Raw genomic sequence first — 20,281 nt, 5'->3', positions numbered from 1 at the left:
CATCAGGTGACCGAAGTATTGGAGCTTCAGCATCAGTTCCTCCAGTGAATATTCAGGGCTGATTTCCTTTAAGATTGACTGGTTTGATCTCCTTGCTGTCCAAGGGACTCTCAAGAGTCTTCTTCAGCACCACAGTTTGAAAGTATCAATTCTTCAGCACTCAGCCTTATTTATGGTCCAATTCTCACATCCACACGTGACTACTGGAAAAACCATAGCTTTGACTATATGGACCCTGGTCACCAAAGGGATGTCTGCTTTTTTGTATACTATCTAAGTTTGTCATAGCTTTTCTTCCAATGAGCAAGTGTCTTAATTACATGGCTACAGTCACTGTCAGCAGTGATTTTGAAGCCCAGGAAAATAAATTCTATCTCTGCTTCCACTTTTTCCCCATCTATTTGCTATGGACCAGATGCCATGATTTTAGTTTTTTTCAGGTTGAGTTTCAAGTAAAGCCTTTTCACTCTCCTCTTTCACCCTCAGCAAGCAGCTCTTTAGTTCCTCTTCACCTTTTGCCATTAGAGTGGTATCATCTGCATAGGTTGTTGATATTTCTCCTGGCAATCTTGATTCCAGCTTGTGACTCATCCAGCCCAGCAACTTCACTTGATGTACTCTGCATATAAGTTAAATAAGCAGGGTGACAATAGCCTTGTCATACACCTTTCCTAATTTTGAACAGGTCAGTTGCTCCATGTCCAGTTCTAACTGCCACTTCTTGACCTACATACAGGTTTCTCAGGAGACGGATAAGGTGATCTGGTACTCTCATGTCTTTAAGAATTTCCCACAGTTTGTTGTAATCCACACAGTCAAAGGCTTTAGCATAGTCAGTGAAGCAGAAGTAGATGCTTTTATGGAATTCCCTTACTTTCTGCCTGATCCAATGAATGTCAGCAATTTGATCTCTGGTTCCTCTGCCTTTTCTAACCCAGCTTGTACAACTGGAAGTTCTCCTTCACATACTGCTGAAACTGAACTTGAAGGATTTTGAGTATAATCTTGTTAGCATGTGAAAGGAGCACAATTGTACAATAGTTTGAACATTCTTTGGCATCGCCCTTCTTTGGGATTGGAACGAAAACTGACCTTTTCCACTCCTGTGGCTGTTGCTGATACATGTTGAATATTAAGATACAAAACCTTATTCTTCTTCTAACTACCAAACACTGGTAGCCAGGATTATACTCTGAAGATAGGCAGTTGGAATTTTCTTTGAGGAATCTTCACACTGCAGGATGAAAGTCTTAAAAAACTATTGGCATTAAGAGGATGCTGGTGAAACCTCCTAGCTTGTGTGAAACTCAGAGCCAGGAAAAAGCTTCCCTGTCTAACACATTCTGAGTTCCCAATCAGTTAATGGGACTAGTTAATGGGCCATCACTAGTCAGAGGCAAGTCTCTAACATGAGAAAAGAAAATAAAAATACAGAGGGAAAAAACAAGCTGAAAGAAATAAACTATAGAAAAATGAAAACTTCAAGGAAGCTATCAATATCTTCAAAGAAGAATAAGCATTACATTTGTGAAATGGGAACAAGATATTAAAAAGTTAGGATCTGAGAATTTTAAAAGTCTGGAAGTTAGAAATGTAACAAAAATACATAACTCAAGGGAAGAGTCTCAAGATAAAGTTGAGGAAACTTCTCTGAAACTAGAGCAAAAAGACTAAAAGGTAGAAAAGAGAAGAGAAAGGACCAGTTCAGGAGATCCAACAGCCAAAAAACAGGAATGCAAGTATAGAAAATGTAGAAAAAGTCCACAAGGTGTAGAAAAGGAAATAGTTCAAGAAAATTTCTGAACTCAAGGAATAACTTGTCAATTTATGTCCACTCAGGACCTAAAATAGTGGTTGAAAATAAACCCATGCCAGGGAAGGACAGTAGGGGTAAGAGAATATTCTAAAAGCTTCTAAAAAGTAAAAATATGTTGTAAACAAAAGCTCAGGAGTCAGAATGGCATAAAAATTTGATACCAACACCAGAAGCTAAGAAGAAAATGAGGCAGTACAAGAAAAATACTAAAGGAAATGATTTCTAATCTAAAATCCTTTACCCAGTTTGTGTAAAGATGCATAAGAATAAAGACTTGAATTTTCAGTTATATAACATCTCAAAAAGTTTACCTTCGAGGCATTCTTTTCTTGGAAAGTTACTCGGTGAGATGTTCCATCAAAATAAAGAAAAATAAATAAACCAGCAAAGAAGGAGGCATGGGATTCAGGAGATGGAGTTTAACTCAAGAGAGAAGTGAAAGAAATCTTCATTTAAGAATTTGCTTCCCACGTGGTGTGGTGGTAAAGAATTTCTGCCTGCCAGTGCAGGAGATGCAAGAGATGCAGGTTTTATCCCTGGATCAGGAAGATTCCCTGGAGTAGGAAATAGCAACCCACTCCAGTATTCTCAACAGGAAAATTCCATGGACAGAGGAGCATGGTGGGCTACAGTCCACAGGGTCGCAAAGAGTCGGACACGATTGAGCACACACACACACACACCAGTTGAGACTGACAGGTCAAAAGTCTCTGGAAGCAACAACTCAAAGAAAAAATTGACAGAATACCTGATGAATGTGTATCTATTGTGAAATCTAGACTCCATGGAGAGGTTAAGAATAAATTAGAGATAAGTAAATAGAAAACTAAGCATAACAATCATGGCAAAGTAAAATTATTAACTCCAAAAAGAACATAAACATTGTGCAAAGGAGGAAAAGTCATCGTAAAAGACTACTTGTATCTGCTATGAATAGAACTTACATGGGCATAATAATATTTACAGATAATACAGATCTAATATTATTTATCTACTTTTAAAAAATTAAAATTGTTTATATTATGATAATTTCCAGGACACAAAAGGTACACAATAAATCCACATATATCCATCAATCAGTTTCAAGAATTGTCAACATTTTGGCATATAAGTTTCATCTCAAAGTTTGAATGCTGTTTTTTTAAGTACAGGTGACAGACATCATATTATTTAACTCTTAAACATTTTAATACATATCTAAAAAATGGGAGTATATTTCCTTAAATAATAATACCATGATCACATCTAACAACATAAACAGAAACACCTTAACATCATCTAATTCATATTCAAATTTCCCCAGCTGTCTCAAAAACATCTATTTACAGTTTTATTTGAACTGGAACCTGAAAAAATATATACTTATTGTATTTTTTTATACTATGATTCACAATATAAAATTTACTTTTTTAAAGTGAACAATTCAGTGACATTTAGTACATTCACAATGTTATACAAACATCACTTCTATCTAGTCCCAAAACATTTTCATCATCCCAAAATAAAACCCCATACTTATGAAGCAGTTACTTCCTACTCATCTCCTTCCCCTAGAAGCTAGCAAACACCAATCTTCTACCTTTCCCTAAAGATTTATCCACTCTAGATACTATATATAAACACAATCACACAACATGTGACCTTTGTGTCTAGCATCTATAGTTTGCATAAGATTTTCCAGATTCAGCTACATTGTAGCATGTATCAACACTTCATTCCTTTTAGTGGCTAAATATTAGAATAATAATACAACAATACTGCAGAAACCAACACAACGTTGTAAAGCAATTTTCTTCCAATGAAAAAAAAATATTGTAATTTCTCCACATCCTTGTCAATGCTAGTTATTTTCCTTCTTCCTTCCTTTCTTTATCCTTTATTATAGCTATACTAGTGGGTATGAAGTGGTGTATCATTATGGTTTTGATTTTCAATTCGCTAACAATTAAGCATCTTCTCATGGGCTTATTGGCCATTTGTATAACTTCTTTAGGGAAATGTCTATTCAAGTCTTATTTGCATTTTTAATTGGATTGCTTATCTTTCTGTTGTTAAGTTGCAAGCATTCTTTACATATTCTGGATGCATGTGCATGTATGCGCAGTCTCAGTCAGGTACAGCTCTTTGCGTCCCCATGGACTGTAGCCTACCAGGCTCTTCTGTTCATGACATTTTCCAGGCCAGAATACTGGAGTGGGTAGCCTTTCCCTTTTCCAGGGGATCTTCCCAACCTGGGGATCGAACCCAGGTCTCCCGCATTACAGGCGGATTCTTTACCAGCTGAGCCACAAGGGAAGTTCAAGAATACTGGAGTGGGTAGCTTATCCCTTCTCTAGCAGATCTTCCCAACCCAGGAATTAAACGAGGGTCTTCTGCTTCGCAGGCAGATTCTTTGCCAACTGAGCTATCAGGGAAGCCCATATTCTAGAAACTAGACCCTTATTAGGTATATGATCTTCAAATATTTTCTTCCCTTCCATCAGCAGTTTCTTTTTGGACATGTTAAGCTTAAGTTGTCTATCAAACTTCCAAGTGGAAGTGCTATGTTGACAGTAGCAGATTCTAGTCCAAAACTCATGGCAGATATTTAGGATAAGTGTGTGAATTGGGGAGTCATCAGTTGACTAGATGGGATAGTACCGGGATTGAGTGATGATGGAGATCAGACATGCAAAGGTAAAGCCGAGGGGTCCATCAAGATTAATAAGGCTGGGAGAAAGGGTGGGACCCATAAAGGAGCCTGGAAGCGTCCATGATGATTCACGATATGGAGAAAAAAACCAGGGGATTGGGTACCTGGAAGCCAAATGTCAAGAGTGTTTCCAGGAGGAGGAAGAGCTTAGCCATGTTGAATATAGCAGACAGGCTAAGAAAAAAGAGTAGGTTAAGGCTGACTAGAGTAAATTTCAGAGATGAAGGGAGGAGAGAAATTGGAAACAGTGAGTTCAGTTCTATTGAGGACATTTGCTAAAAATGGGAACAGAGAAACAGGGTGATAACCAAAGGAGAAAGTAAAAGACTTTTTGTGTTTGCTTTGTGTTATTTTTCCTGTCTTATAAACAAAGTAATTAAGTATTTGTGTGCTGGTGAGAATGATTCAATAGAGTGGGAAAAAACTGGAGAGGAAAGACTGCTGGGAGAATTGTGGCCCAGATTCTTAGCAAACTGAAAGGGATGGGCTCTTGCATAGAGGTGGGATGGTTAGCCTTGGATAGGAGCAGAGAAAACTCATCTTTGGTACTAGGAAGGAAGGCGATGTTGAGTGTTTAGATGCTTATAGGTTCAAAGCTTTTGGTGGATTCCTTCTGACTGCCTCAAATTTCCTATTGAATTAGGAAGCAAAGTCATCATTTGACAGAGAAGATAGGAGAGGACAGGATAGGGGTTTCAGGGGAAAGGGAAAGTATGAAATTGATATATAGAAGAGAAGCAGGGTGAATGATGAGAAGCCTCAAGGACCACTCAAGATTTGTGATGAATTTCAAGAGAACTCAGTCAGCATAAGGGTGTGAGGTTTTCCAGCTATGCAGGCATGAGCAGGTAAAGAAGTATATTAAACAAGATTGTAGATTTTCTAAATGAATAAAATGAGAGAGGTAAAAGTGTTGAGAGTTCATGCAAGAGAGTGAATATAGTGTTTGACTATGGAATTTAAGCTTGGTCAGGAAAGAAGAGAGATCAACAATAAAGTGAAAGACACTTTAGGTGTGAGGGAGCAGAGATTTATAAAAGAACTAAATATTCATCTTCCTAGTAGGTGCCGGGAGCCGGCACACGAGATCCCACTCATGACAAGGTCATGAGGGAGAAAACCTGACAGGCAAGGCGGATCAGGTTTTCAAGGATTCCGAAAAGCTGCCCCCGGCACTCACCTTAAAGATGATATCTGTCTTTCTGATGCTTGCTTCAATAGACTACTCCCTAATTTCTGTGACACAGGCAGAAGGCCTTCCCCAATCTCTTTCCAAATAAGAATCAATTTAGAACTTTAATCAATAAGTTTCCCGGGTGGTGGTGTTTTATGAGATTATCCAGGGTGAAAGGAGTGTTTTAATTTAAACTCCTTTGCTGGTATTTTAGTTTGGCAAATGCGTTTATGCCCTTGGTACTAATATGCATGATTGCTTATAATACCCTAATCATAAAATAACATAAAGAACCTGATCATATAAAGGCCCTAATAGATATAGAGCCCTTTGGGGGGTGAGGAAGCCCTATTAGAAAACACAAGAAAAATTATTCTAAAAGTAGCTATTGGGTTAACATTTGCTTGCTGTGTTTTTGCTCTTAATGTGCTAAGGTTGTGTTATAGAAACCATTGTTAATATAGTTATAGATCTAAAAAAATAAGAGCTTAGCCCTAGTGTGGTAACAATGAGATGGTTGTTAATTGTCACCCAAGAGTGCTAGGCAGAGGCTGCCTCACCAAAGTCACAGAGTCAGTGTGGGGTAAACTTCTTAGATAAACTCAACTGACAACTTCTGCAGAAAGATTAATTTTTATGTTAACAAGGTTATACTTCTACTCTGTACTGTTGCCCTATGAGACTGCTACCTTTCAGTTAAGGTCACCACAGAAACGGAAAATAGGTTTACATTCACCTGACCTGCATAAAATGTTAATAGGCCCCAAGGCCAGAAGATAATGTACAAGACCCTCATAAACAAAGAAGTATGCAGAAAACACCCTGGTTTCGTGAAGAACAAGCTGATGTAATGTTAAACTATCCTCCCCTCAGAAATGTACTAAGTCAGGGTATAAAAGCTACGATAAAAAATAAAGCATTGCCAGACCCTTCCAGACTCTGCAAACACCCCCGTCTGGTCACTCTCTCTCGCTGTTCACCTGAGACTTGGCCCTATCAAGGCTGGTCTCACGTGTCTTCTCTCGCCGACGCCGTTCATCCCGAGGGTGCCCCCTGGATCCTGCCGAGGCTGGACCCCGGCAGTAGGAAACAAATAAATATCTAAAACTGTAAATAAATCACTAAGTGATAGTGTAGACATATTATTTAGAGATATGAATATAACACATCAATTTAGGTATAGATTCAAAAACTTAAAATCTTCCCCAGAATTTCCCACAAAGAAATTTTGAAAAAAAAAAATCTACTTCTCTCTGAATAAGTATGAGAAGATCCATAAACAAGGATCTTTATTGCTGCACTGTCTAAAAGCACAAAATACCAAAAATATTCTCAAATGATCAAATAGAGTATTTTCCTAGAAATACAATCCATAATGTTACAGATAATAAATCCTTTCAGTAATTTCATTGTAACTAGAGAAATGGAGACAAATTACCTGATTAATGGCTCCCAACATCTCGGCCCTACTGGCCACTCGTGTTGTGCACTGGCTGAGGAACGTTATACTCTTCTCCAGCTTCTTAATGATTTCCTGGGCCTGGCTGTCATCTTCACAAAGAGATGTTAAAGACTGCACAGAAAGTAAAGTATTAGAAAGTATCAAACCCAAGTATTCAGCAAGTGATTCTAATACTGACTATGCTGTGAATGCAGATGACTCTATTATCTCTGTGGAAGGTGAAAAGCAGCAGTAAAGACAAATAATGAATGCTACTGAAATATTATGATCTTTGTTGACGTTCATAAAATCTGTTATACAATTTTGATCTCCTCTACTTTAACTTCCCAAATTTGCCACTCCTTCATGTGTGTTTATATCTTTCTTCTACAATTAATGGGATGGGATATAATTAATTAGCAGTGGTAAAGAAATTATTTCTATAAACAAATGCACTATGTGAAGAACATAGTTTGAATTTTTAAGAAAAGTAGTAAAAATATACTCAAATTATATTTGACTCTGACCACTATATTTGCTCTTCCACTGATGACAAGGTGAGCCTAGGCTGGTTAGGTAAGTAGGCCTTTGTTGCCTTATGAATATTTATCTCAAACCTGTGCCATTGATCTAAGATGATGGCTTTCCTAAGGCTTTCCTGATGGAAAGCCATTTGTCTCACATCCATACTGGTCAAATCAATTAACAAATGAATATAATCTCTATCAAAATCGCAGTGGATATTTTTTTTTTTTGCAGAAACAGAAAAATTCATCCTGAAATCCATATGGCATCTCAAAGGACTCTGAAGAGCAAAACAGTTTTGAAAACAAAAGTACAAAGCTAAAGGTACCCCATGTCTTGGTTTCAAAGCACATTACAAAGTTATAGTAACCAAAACAGAATAGCAGGCCCAGAAATAAACCTACACATGGTCAAGTGGTCATATGGTCAAATGATCTTTGACAAGGTTGCCAAGACTACAAAATGGAGAAAAAACAGTCTCTTTAATAAATGATACTGGAAAACTGCCAAACAGTAAAGTTGGACTCTTATTTTACACTATATACAAAAATCAATCCAAAATGGATTGAAGACCCCAAATTATATAACCCCAGAAGATAACTCTAGAAGAAAACTGTAGTGAAAAGCTTCCTGACAATGAAGTTGGCAATGATTTCTTGAATATGATACCAAAAGCATAGATGACAAAAGCAAAGTAGACAAAGAGCACTACATCAAACTTATGAACTTTTGTGCATCAAAGGACATAATCAACAGAATGAAGGGGCAACCCATGAAATGGGAGAAAATATTTGCAAATCATATCTATTACTTTAATTTTGGCAAAGGACTTGAATAGACATGCTCCAAAGATGATACACAAATGGCCAGTAAGCATATGAAAGATGCTTCAAATACTAATCATCAGTAATGCAAGTCAAAACCACAATGAGATATCACCTTGCACCTATTAGAAATCAGAAAACAATGTGTTGGCCAAGATATAGAGAAATTGGAACCTTGGTACATTGTTAGTAGGACTGTAAAATGGTGAAACCCCTGTGCAAAACAGTATGGTGGCTCCTCAAAAACTAAAGAAATAGAACTCTATATAATCCAGCAATCCAACATCTGGGCATATTTCTAAAGGAATTGAAAGCAGGGTCTTGAAGACATATTTGCACACCAATATTCACAGCAAAAATGTTCAATGTTCACAACAGTCAAGAGGTGGAAGCAACTCAAATGTCCATCAATAAACAAATGGATAAAAAAAATGTGGTCTATGCAGACAATGGAATATTTTATTCAGCCTTAAAGGAAGGAAATCCTGCCACATGCTACAACACGGATGAACTCTGAGGACATTATGCTAAGAAAAATAAGCCAGTTACAAAAAGACAAATAGTGTATGATTCCACTTACATGAGCTATCTAAAGTAGTCAGATTCACAGAAACAGAAAATAGAATGGTCATTACCAGGGGCTGAGAGAAGGGGAAAGGGGGTATGGTTTAATGGACATAGAGTTTCAGTAAGTAAGATGAGAAAGTTCTGAAGCTCTGTTTCATAACAATGTGAATATACTCAACATTACTAATGTACACTTAAAATGATTATTATGATAAATTTTACATTATGTGTTTTTAAAACCAGAGTAAAAACAGAACATGGTTTCTTTATTTTTATTTTGTTTCAAAAATTAGCCATTTTAATTTTCCAACCCATCTGTTTATTTATGGTGACTTCACAAAGTACAAGAATAGTAGCTATTACATTTCTGTGTACCTAACAGAAGGGTCTGCCCACTGTCTAACAAGACTGAAATCAGTCACCATCCTCTTTTCTCAGTTAAATGGAAATGGTCTTTGGATTATCTTCTTTGAAGCTTAAAATTGTTTTCTTATTCTTCTACCTGAAATCTACTTGAGGATCTAGAAAGATGGCAGAAGAGTCACATAACTGCTTTAAACACATTTGTTTGTTTTACTGCTTATACCCTTCTGTTGGTGAGCCTTTTATCTTAGCTTGATCCTGACTTCTTACCTCCTATTAATTCACATTTGAGTCAGGCAGGGTTTGGTGCCTGGTGATAGTTTTAGTTATACAAATAAAGTCATGTAGTTTTGAAAACTTTATTAATAATATAACAAACCTATAGTTCCCAAATGTTAAGGTTCTTACCTCTAACAGTTTTAAACAGTTAGTGATTTCTTTCTTCAAATTTTCTTCGGCCAAGTCACGGGATCTTTCTTCAAGCTTCACTCTTTTCTCCAAGGTGAACCAGTCACATTTAAATCCCAAAGATAATCTGAGAAATTCGGCCTATTATTAAAATAATGTGAAGGTGAGGGGAGAACGTTGCATGTAGTCAAATATTTCAGCTTAATACTAAATTACACTGGAGCATATGTTTCTCCTCCCAGTGACATAATGCTGGCATGCATGAGCTTATCTGGACTTTGTCATGGCCAAGCCAAAAGACAACACATGTAGGACAGCTTATGAAAAAGCATACAGGGTCTGTAGGCAAGTGATTCTGAAACACTTTTTTTATTAAACAAAAAAATATTTGCTTGAAACTTACCTCTACCTCCTTCTCATTAGCAGAAGTGCTACAGAATAAGAGAAAGAACTTATTCAAACATAGTTCAACAGAAACGCCAAAAATGTGAGCATGCTGTATGAGGAAGAACTTACTTGTCACTTTGTCTAAAGTTAACCGACTTCACAGGAAGAGAGGAAAGAGCAGCACCTATTAAAGACAATAGAATAGTATTTGGTTAAAAAGGATTAACAGCTAAGGGCACATTCAACCAAATGTTATTATGTCCTTGCTCCAAAAAACAAAAGTATTCCATGGACATATGTCTGCGAAGCTTGCCAGCTAATAATGCATGCGTGCATGCTCAGTCGTTCAGTCGTGTCCGACTCTTTGTGATCCCATGGACTGCAGCCCACCAGGCTTCTCTCTGTCCATGGGATTTTCCAGGCAAGAATACTAGAGTGGGTAGACATTTCTTCCTCCAGGGGATCTTGCCAACCCAGGGATTGAACCTTTGTCTCCTGCATTGGCAGGCAGATCCTTTACCACTGAGCCACCTCAGATGTCCCTCAGCTAGTAATACATCTGCGTAAATATTAACATAAGATAATGTTGTACTACATTATGCTTTGGGGATTATGAGGATGTTAAAATTATTGGCTCACATTTCAGCATGTGAATAGTCTTTGAAACCTGAAAATGTCTCAGAGTCAAGGGACAGCCCAGTTTGTTCTTCCTGTATTTGAATGTTTATTTAATTTGATTCCATGGTTAAATGCATACCTTCCTCTGGTACCCGGGTCCTCCTGCAGATCAAGGGTTTAAAAGCAGCAACAACAAGAGTAATGATTCTATATATTATTAATATATATATACTATATTATATATTAATACTATAATATTAATAGTATAACAATAATAACAGTAACAATAACAGCAAGAATAAACATGATTGTTGTTGTTCAGTGGCTAAGTCATGTCTGACTCGTTGCAACCCCATGGACTGCAGCACTTCAGGCTTCCCTATCCTTCACTATCTCCTTGAGTTTGCTCCAACTCATGTCCACTGAGTCAATGATGCTATCTAACCATCTCATCCTCTGTCACCCCGTTCTCCTCCTTCCTTCAATCTTTCCCAGCATCAGGTATTTTCCAATGAGTCAGCTCTTCGCAATAGGCAACCGGTATAAATATGATATCCCAATCATTTCCCACAGGTTTACTATAGGCCAGTCCCAGAATAAGACTCTTTATACATATTAATGATACTCTCCACTATTTTGCAAAGAACACAATATTAGTTATTAAGAGCATTAGATTTAGAGTTGAAAAAACCTAGTTTAAATCCTAGCTTTTGTGGACAAAGAATGTTACCTGTCATTTCAGTAAACAAAAGATGTTGTTGCCAACAAGCCATAGGGGATTTAAGATGGAGAAAAGCAGGATATTGGCCCTAGACAGTTAAGGTGCATATCAAAGAATGATTGTAATAAGTCCAGACTCTTGTATCTTTCCATGCACAGAAAAGTGCTAAATTCATTAACTTGAGATGTCTGGGTTTTTTACAATTAGCAGTAGTCTTTCAATGTTGGATGGCCTGGTAGTTTTTTGTTGTTTTGCTTTTTGGCAAAACTCCTATATATCCTGTCTCTTCCTTTACCTCTTTGGAGCAGTTACTCAGAGCTGAGAAGCTATATCCCAGGCTTAAGTCCTTAATAAATCCACCAGATAACCTGTAATTCTCAAAGTTTAGGTTGTGCTTTTTTTTTTTTCAGTCAACACTTTGATCCTTATAACTAAGTTACTTGGAACAAGTAGTCACAACTTCATCAAACCATCCACAAAATAAGGATGATTTTTCTATTTTTCTATGGTAGTTTTTATGAGAACTTTCATCAGGCACTTTTCTAAGTGCTTTTTACATCATTTACTCAATCCTCACAGCCAGCCTTCTGTGGTAGGTTTTCTTCTTACCTATAGTTTATAGGCTATGAAACTGAATCACAGCATACCTATTTCAAACAGGCATTGGGGAGAACTAAATGGAACTATGTACATAAACAATTTTGCCTAGTACTTAGCACAGTCTATTCATAAAGGATATATTGATTTTTGAAAATGAAAGTGAAAGCTGCTCAGTCATGTCCGACTCATTGTGACCCCATGGACTATACTGTCCATGGAATTCTCTAGGCCAGAATACTGGAGTGGGTAGTTATTCCGTTTTCCAGGGTAACTTCTCAACCCAGGGATTGAACCCAGGTCTGCCGCACTGCAGGCAGATTCTTTACCAACTGAGCCACCAGGGAAGCCCAAGAATACTGGAGTGGGTAAGCCTATCTCTTCTAAAGAGGATCTTCCTGACCCAGGAATCAAACAGGAGTCTCCTGCATTGCAGGCAGATTCTTTACCAGCCGGGCTACAAGGGAAATGGCAAACCACTCCAGTATTTTTGCCTGGAAAATCCCATGGGCAGAGGACTGCAATCCTTACAGTCCATGGGATTGCAAGAGCTGGACACAACTTACCGACTAAGCCACGACCACATTGTTTTTTACTTATCATTTCCACTGTGCAAATGAGGAAATTAAGACTCAGGTTAAACAACTTTCCAAAGTCACAGCAAGTAACAGAGTGACTGAGTATAGTGTTTGATTTCCAAAGGCGGAACTCTATGCACTATTCCACCCTAATAGGGAGATGGGGAGAGAAGTAAATTAACACTCATTCTTTAAATACTGGCTTATTTGCTATTAGATGGGACAATAAAAAAGATCTCATATTAGAGCTGCTGAGAATTCACTACTAACATTGACATTTTAAAAAATATTTATTTATTTGGCTACATGGGGTGTTAGTTGTGGCACACAGGATCTTCGATCTTCCTTAAGGCATGCAGTATGTTTAGTTGAGGCATGTAAACTCTTAGCTGTGCTGTGTGGGATCTAGTTCCCTAACCAGGAATTGAACCCAGGCCCCCTGCACTGGGAGTGTGGAGTTTTGGCCACTGATCATCAGGGAAGTCCCAACACTGGCACAGCTTTTAGTTCACAATTGGGCACTGGTTATTACCAGACCTTTAGGCTCAACAGGCAATGCAATGTAAATATGGCCTTCTGAAAATGATACAAATTGAATCAAAATTAGTTTGGTTGGTATTATCTACAGATGCAGAGTTATAGGGGGCTTCCCTGGTGACTCAGATGGTGAAAAATCTGCTTGCAATGCAGGAGACTCAGGTTCAGTCCCTGGGTCAGGAAGAGCCCCTGGAGAAGAAAATGGCAACCCACTCCAGTGTTCTTGTCTGAAGAATCCCATGGACAGAGGAGCCTGATAGGCTATAGTCCATGGGGTCACAAAGAGTTGGCTTGCCATATCTTTACTGACAAAGATCTCTCCCATAAAACCTACCAGCAGGGAATAAAAGTTAATGCGGGTGGGGGGTTGGAAGAGAAGATTCCTTACCTCTTGCGGCACATTCCTTTCTGTGCTCATCTATTGTTTCTGGCTCCCTTTTGGCTTCCTAAAAACATAAGGAGATTTTATTGCTGTACAGAGAGTGGAAATCCTTCATACGCAATCATTTCTTGGCTTCCTGTCCTCTCCTGCCCTACCCTGTTCAAAAACAAAGTATGCCAAGAACTGTGTTAGGGATTAAGAAAAGACGACTGGCTCCAACGGGGTTTCCAGTCTAGTTGAGGCATTAAAAAAAAAACAGAAATACCTGAAAAGCTGCAAATGTGATACCAATTCCCACAAAGAAGACTAGGATTAAGTGCCTGCCAAATGAGATACAAATATATGCTTTGCAAAGGAAGGAGAGAGACATATGGCTTGAGAAGCATGGAATATCTCTGCAGGCAAAGAACAAGTTGGAGCTTGAGGGAGAGGCAGGACTGAATGAATGAAAAGTGGGTGGTAATCTAGGACTTTCACACGCAGCATTCCAAATGGGTTGTTGGGGAAATTATGACAAAAGAACTGCTAAAATGAGACTCAGATGTAGGGAATGGACATGTGGAGACAGGGGTAGAAGGGGAGAGTGGGATGACTTGGGAGATTAGGACTGACATATATACAGGACCATGTGTTAAATAGATAGCCAGTGGAAGGAATCTGCTGTGTAACACAGGAAGCTTACTTAACTCAGTGCTCTGTGATGACCTAGGAGGTGGGATGGGGAAGGAGTGGCAGGGAGGCCTAAGAAGGAAGGGATCTATGTATGTGCACAGCTGATTCGCTTCATTGTACAGCTGAAACTAACAGAACATCGTAAAGCAATTATACCTCAAAAAAAAGATGGTGCTATGTTTGACTTTTCCTCCATCTGAATATACTCTAAGGTCATGACCAATTGCCTACAAGAGCATCTCATACAACAAGTATCACCATCATAGGAGTTGTACTCTACTGCCTGGGGAAATCTAAAGGAGAAGCTATAGGTTACAATTATTTTAGGATAATTATTATTCAACATTCTCAGAAATTTTCCATATTTCCTTATTTTGGCCAAGACAAATTTCCTTCGTAGGGCCCTGGATACCACATCACGTCATTTTTGGACAACTGGAACTAAGATTTTGATAAAATATAACAAATGCAATAATGCAGGTAAAACACTGGATCATTTGTCTCAATATTTACACAATCTTAAAGTTTTTTAATCCTCTCTCAATCCTATAATGTCTTCCAGCGATGTCATTTTCCTCTTCTGTGCTTCCTGGCTATGCTTCTTCTGGGAAGAGTTGGCCACTGTTGGACATGGTTGAAGAGTTGTTCCAGTTCTTCATCTCCCATTTGTGATCTGTGAGCTACTCTGCCCCTGCAGCCAACACTCCTAGGAACGTGCCCTCCCCAGTTATCCGTGACCTCCCTACTGCCAAACCCAATGAATAATTTTCAGTCAGTATCTTACTTAAGCTCACTGTAACATCTAAAATGATCTAGAGTCCCCTCCTTGAAGGTTTTTCAGCCCTTGGCTTCCGTTTCCTGATGTACCCCAATCACTGCAATAGCTCCTTCTCCATCTCCTTTGCCACTGGCCTCCTCTTATTCGACACTGGAATCATCAAGAGTCCACCATCCTCTGTTCTCTCTCTCTCTACCTTCCCTCCTTTCTTGGGAAATCTCATCCGCATGCTTGTTTTTTTGCTGATAACTCACAAATATGTCTCTGTCCCAAAAGTCCCACTGATGAGTTTGTGAATATGGGTATATAGCTATCTATAACATCTCCTTACAGGGTGTTGATGATATCACATATCAACCTGAAACTTGACTTATCTCAAAGTAATTAAATTTACCCCACAAATTCTTCTTACTCTTTCCGACTCTCATGTTGTTCTACTCATTCTGTAGGTTAAGCTGTAAACCTAAGTATTTACCTTTTCCCAGGCCCCTGATTATGAGTCACTATGTACTGTGAATGTTATTCCTTAAATATCTCTCAAATAAGTCTCATTTTTTTCATTATCACTAAATTCATACTATCTTCATATCTTGCCTGAATTATTCCTATAGCATTCTAACCAGTCCCCTACTTCCATTACTACATTTTCCTTTTTTTTTTTTACTTTTTATTTATTTATTTTTACATTTTCTAATCCATTATTTTTTTTAAATTTTTTTTCTTTTTGAAATGAGAATTAAAAAAATGTTTTCTCGAAAGACTACTATGAAAGACTAGAGGATTTGAATTTTCCTCTGTCCATTTTTTAACAAGAGGCAACCATTTTGGGCATGTCTGCTAGCTAACACTACACTTTAGGTATAATTTACACCACAAAGAATTATTCCAAACCACATATCCAATTAGTCCACTCCCTTTAGCATAAAATTTTTACCTCATTACTTCAAATGCATACATGTCGCAACCTTCTCTCAACCTGGGTTATTAACAGTCACATGAGTCTCTGTTTCTTATAATCAGATAGACTGAACTAAAACAATGTTAGTCTAACCACAGTCTAATTATTGAGTAATTGTACATTTCTTCCCTTAATTACAGCATATCTTTAAGACAGGTATCACTTTTATTTAGCCTTATTTATTAATGCATTAATTTATGTAAGAGGACTTTAGAGATAGATATTTAGCTTGTTTCAGGTAGACCTTTAATGGATAAGTGAGTGAACAAATGCAAGAATGAATGAAAGAAAAACCAGTGTGGAGTCAGGGGGTCCTACCTCTGACTCTACTGTGTGACCCTGGATGCTCTGGCCTCAACTTCTTCATCTGTAAAATATTGCTGTAACTAAATTTTATGAACCTCATAATATTTTGAAAGGATAAATTGAAATAATGCTTTTAAGAGTACTTTGCAAACTTAAAGGGACAGTTCTACCATTGTAATATATCATTACTTTTATTGTTAACATGTGTATATTACCTGAATCAACATGCTCTTTTCTTCACTCACAGAGCCTTGCGGTTCAATTTTTTCAGGAGCTGGACTTCTGCCTGTAAGAAGGAGGAAACACCCCAAACATTGTGGGGCAAGGAGGGTTACAAGTAAAAGAGGAAGAAATAGTGAGGGTGGCAATGTGGGCAGACACCTAAATGGCAAAGGGTTTAACATGTGTTCCCAAAGAAGCTAGCCATGTAAAATTTCTTAACAGAAATGAATACTTGTATAAATCATTATCAAGTACATTAAAGTACAAATAAATACAGGGAAATTACAAAAGGGAATGGCATAAACTAAAAATGTGAATATAAATACTTGTGCCATACAAATGTGCCATACAAATACTTGTATGGCCTTCAAATAATAGGGTTTTTAAACTATTTTTTAAGGCTGAGCTGCTTTTTAAATCAAACACATTACTAGTGTAATTATAGAAACTGAATGAAAGAAGGATGAACAATTACTTAGTTGTTGTTGCTTAGTCACTAAATCATGCCCAACTCTTTGGTGACTCCATGGACTATAGCCCGCCAGTCTCCTCAGTCTGTGTGATTTCCCAGGCAAGGATACTGGAGTGAGTTGCCATTTCCTTCTCCAGGGGATCTTCCTGATCCAGGGACTGAACCTGCATCTCCTGCACTGGCAGGCAGATTCTTTACCACTGAGCCACCAGGGAAGCTAGCTTTTTTTAATAGCTTGACACACATGTTTTTAAAAATTATATATTCAGGGCTGATAACAAAGTATGATATCCTTCCAAAACACAGTATCTTTCTAAGCAAAATGTCATCCAACTAAGAAAAAGAGATGCACTTTTAATTTATGCCATTCCTTTTTGTAATTTCCCTGTATTTGTTTGTACTGTAATGTACTTGATAATGATTTTCCTCTTCACATGACCCATTGTACTGAATTTAGTTCAGCCCAGGCACAAAGGTCAGCAGCTATAGTTAGATTTTGTTTCTTTCTTTTCAAGAAAACAGAATAACTAAAGGATGTACTCAATTTTTAAAACTTATATGGAAGTAAGAACAAAATGGTAACCACTATTTTCAAAGACACAAAAATCTTCCCTATGGAAATTTTATATTTAAAAATTTTTTAAGACTGATAGTAGATTCATATGGTCCTTAAATCAAAAGTATAAGATGTTTTTCAGTGAAAATTTTCTCTCCCATCATGTCCACCAGAAAGCCAGTTTCCTGCCTCACAGGCAATGTTGCTAATTTCTGTCTAGCTTTGTAGAGATATTTTATACATGTATTATATGTACAAAAACTTTTTTCTATTTTTTTCACAAATATTTACATGCAATACATAATACTTTGTACTCTAGTGCTTTTCCCTAAGAAATAATAGTTCTTTGATATTCTTCCAAGAAAAAAGCTCCCTTCTATGTATATTTTACAAATGTGTATCAGTATTCCATTACTTGGACATGCCAAAATATGTTAGTCTTCTACTGATAGTTAACTTGTTTCCATTATTTGTTATTACAAACAATGCTGCAGTAAATAAACTTCCATATATGTCATATAGTATGTGTGTGTACTTAGATCTACAGGATAAATTCCCAGAAACCAATTATTTTATCATGGGATACATACATTTATGACCAACCTAGACAGCATATCAAAAAGCAGAGACATTACTTTGCTAACAAAGTTCCATCTAGTCAAACCTATGGTTTTTCCAGTAGTCATATATGGATGAGAGTTGGACTATAAAGAAAGCTGAGTGCTGAAGAATTGATGCTTTTGAACTGTGGTGTTGGAGAAGACTCTTGAGAGTCCCTTGGACTACAGGGAGATCCAACCAGTCCACCCTAAATGAAATCAGTCCTGAATATTCATTGGAAGGACTGATGTTGATGCTGAAACTCCAATATTTTGGCCACCTGATGCGAAGAATTGACTCATTTGAAAAGACCCTGATGCTGGGAAAGATTGAAGGCAGGAGGAGAAGGGGGCGGCAGAGGATGAGATGGTTGGATGGCATCACCGACTCAATGGATATGAGTTTGGGCAAACTGCGGGAGTTGGCAATGGACTGGGAGGCCTGGCGTGCCGCAGTACATGGGGTTGCAAAGAGTTGGACACAATTGAGCGACTGAACTGACATACATTTAAATTTTGGGTAGATATTAGCAAATTCCTCTCCACGCTAATTATAATAATTTACATTCCTTGCAGCAATGGACGAGAATTCTTTTTCTTCCAACAATCTTACCAGAAGTGTGCCAACAAACTGTTTTAAATTTGTTTACATGATAGGTAAAAAATGGTATCCTGGTGTAGTTTTAATCAAAATTTTTCTTATTTGGTGTGAGATAGAATGTAAAGATATTCTTCAGTTAAATGAAGGAATGGATTCCATTTCTACAATTTTACAGCTCCTTTAAATTAGCACCTATATCTCAAATTTAATTGCCAATTTAACTTTCAATGAATTTTCCTTAATTGACACTTTAGGTAGAAATGGAAGCCTACGTTTCCCAAGAGTATCAGCCATAGTGATGCCTAACGGGAAATGGTTGAGAATAACCACTTTATTTTCAGACTCAAATGGCAGAAAAGGAGGATCTAATGCATTGTTTAGTTAATTTCTACCTCCTGAGTGGACCATCGCTAATTGGTCCATCCTTTTTTCTTTTAATATCCAGTTTTAATTTTATTTAAAAAAAATTTTTGACCATGCTACATAGCATTCAGGATCTGAATTCCCCCACCAGGAATGAACCATGGCCCCTGCAGTGTAAGCATGGAGTCATAATCACTGGACCACCAGAGAAGTCCTGGTCCATCCTTTTAACCCAGTAAATTCTAATGAGGATTCTGAGAATTTCCTAAGTAAGTTATTTCACAACTGCATCACAGCCGAGACTCAGGTGTGTTCAATAAATTTTGGCCACAAGGAGATATTTAAAACCCATTAAAATACATTGTAAGTTTTATTCTAAATGTAGAGTTGGAAAAAAGTTGGTAACATTGTCATATATGAAGGCCATGGTCACCTCTTAGAGTTCTTTTCTTCAGACTATGTCTTCAAAATTCTTTTATAAAACAATATTACTCAGCCACTGATGATAGTTACTCTACTAGCTTCCAGGTTTGTTTCATGTTTTAGAATGGAAACTATGCTTGAATCCTTCAACAGCTTACCTTGGATCTTTGTCACAGCAGAAGCTGATCTTTTATCTTCCTCTTTCTCACAGAGTGGTTTACAGTCAAGGTCACCAGAAGCCATATGCAAAATTTCTGATCCAGAATCTATCAACAGGAAGAAACTAAAGCATGAATACTATGCAAAAGATTATTTGCTTATGGCCTTTTCACTTGTATACACCTCAGGAGATCACAAGATAGCCAAGCTTATGGTTATAATATTAACATTCTAATTTTTTAAAGGAAGTTTTAAATAATATACCATTTATTGAAATAGAGTACAGCTTTCTGGTTATGGGATCTTTAGTAGAATATCCTCAGTTTTTTTCTATTTCCTCATATTTATTTATTTTTTTCCCAAACTTTAAATTTTTCATTTTACATTGGGGTATAGCCAATTAACCATGTTGTGATAGTTTCAGATGAACAGCAAAGGAACTCAGCCATACATAGACATGTATCCATTCTCCCCAAAACCTCGCTCCCATCCAGCTGGCACAAAACTTTGGGCAGAGTTCCATGCACTGTCCAGTAGGTCCT

At 37.5% G+C, this 20,281-nt stretch overlaps 1 protein-coding gene and 1 non-coding gene across 5 annotated transcripts in view; both read right to left on the bottom strand.

The window, feature by feature from the left end:
- Window positions 1–20,281, bottom strand: part of IRAG2 (inositol 1,4,5-triphosphate receptor associated 2) — a 95,942-nt gene that overhangs the window by 8,506 nt on the left and 67,155 nt on the right. For 3 of the 4 annotated variants that reach the window (XM_043882658.1, XM_043882660.1, XM_043882659.1), the window contains 7 exons: window positions 19,739–19,846; window positions 16,560–16,630; window positions 13,637–13,694; window positions 10,327–10,381; window positions 10,214–10,241; window positions 9,811–9,951; window positions 7,121–7,255 (listed from right to left, as the gene is read on the bottom strand). In XM_043882658.1, the coding sequence (XP_043738593.1) occupies window positions 7,121–7,255; window positions 9,811–9,951; window positions 10,214–10,241; window positions 10,327–10,381; window positions 13,637–13,694; window positions 16,560–16,630; window positions 19,739–19,823 (573 nt within the window). In that variant the 5' untranslated portion in view covers window positions 19,824–19,846. Of the gene's footprint in view, window positions 1–7,120; window positions 7,256–9,810; window positions 9,952–10,213; window positions 10,242–10,326; window positions 10,382–13,636; window positions 13,695–15,647; window positions 15,658–16,559; window positions 16,631–19,738; window positions 19,847–20,281 lie in introns of all 4 variants that reach the window. The other variant, XM_043882657.1, reaches the window with a different exon arrangement.
- On the bottom strand, window positions 4,040–4,111 carry TRNAY-GUA. Its single transcript has one exon. It is a non-coding gene; the product is annotated as a tRNA-Tyr (tRNA).

Source organism: Cervus elaphus, chromosome 22 (genome assembly GCF_910594005.1).
Source record: "Cervus elaphus chromosome 22, mCerEla1.1, whole genome shotgun sequence".
NCBI lineage: Eukaryota > Metazoa > Chordata > Mammalia > Artiodactyla > Cervidae > Cervus > Cervus elaphus.
This window is presented reverse-complemented; position numbering and strand designations above follow the sequence as displayed.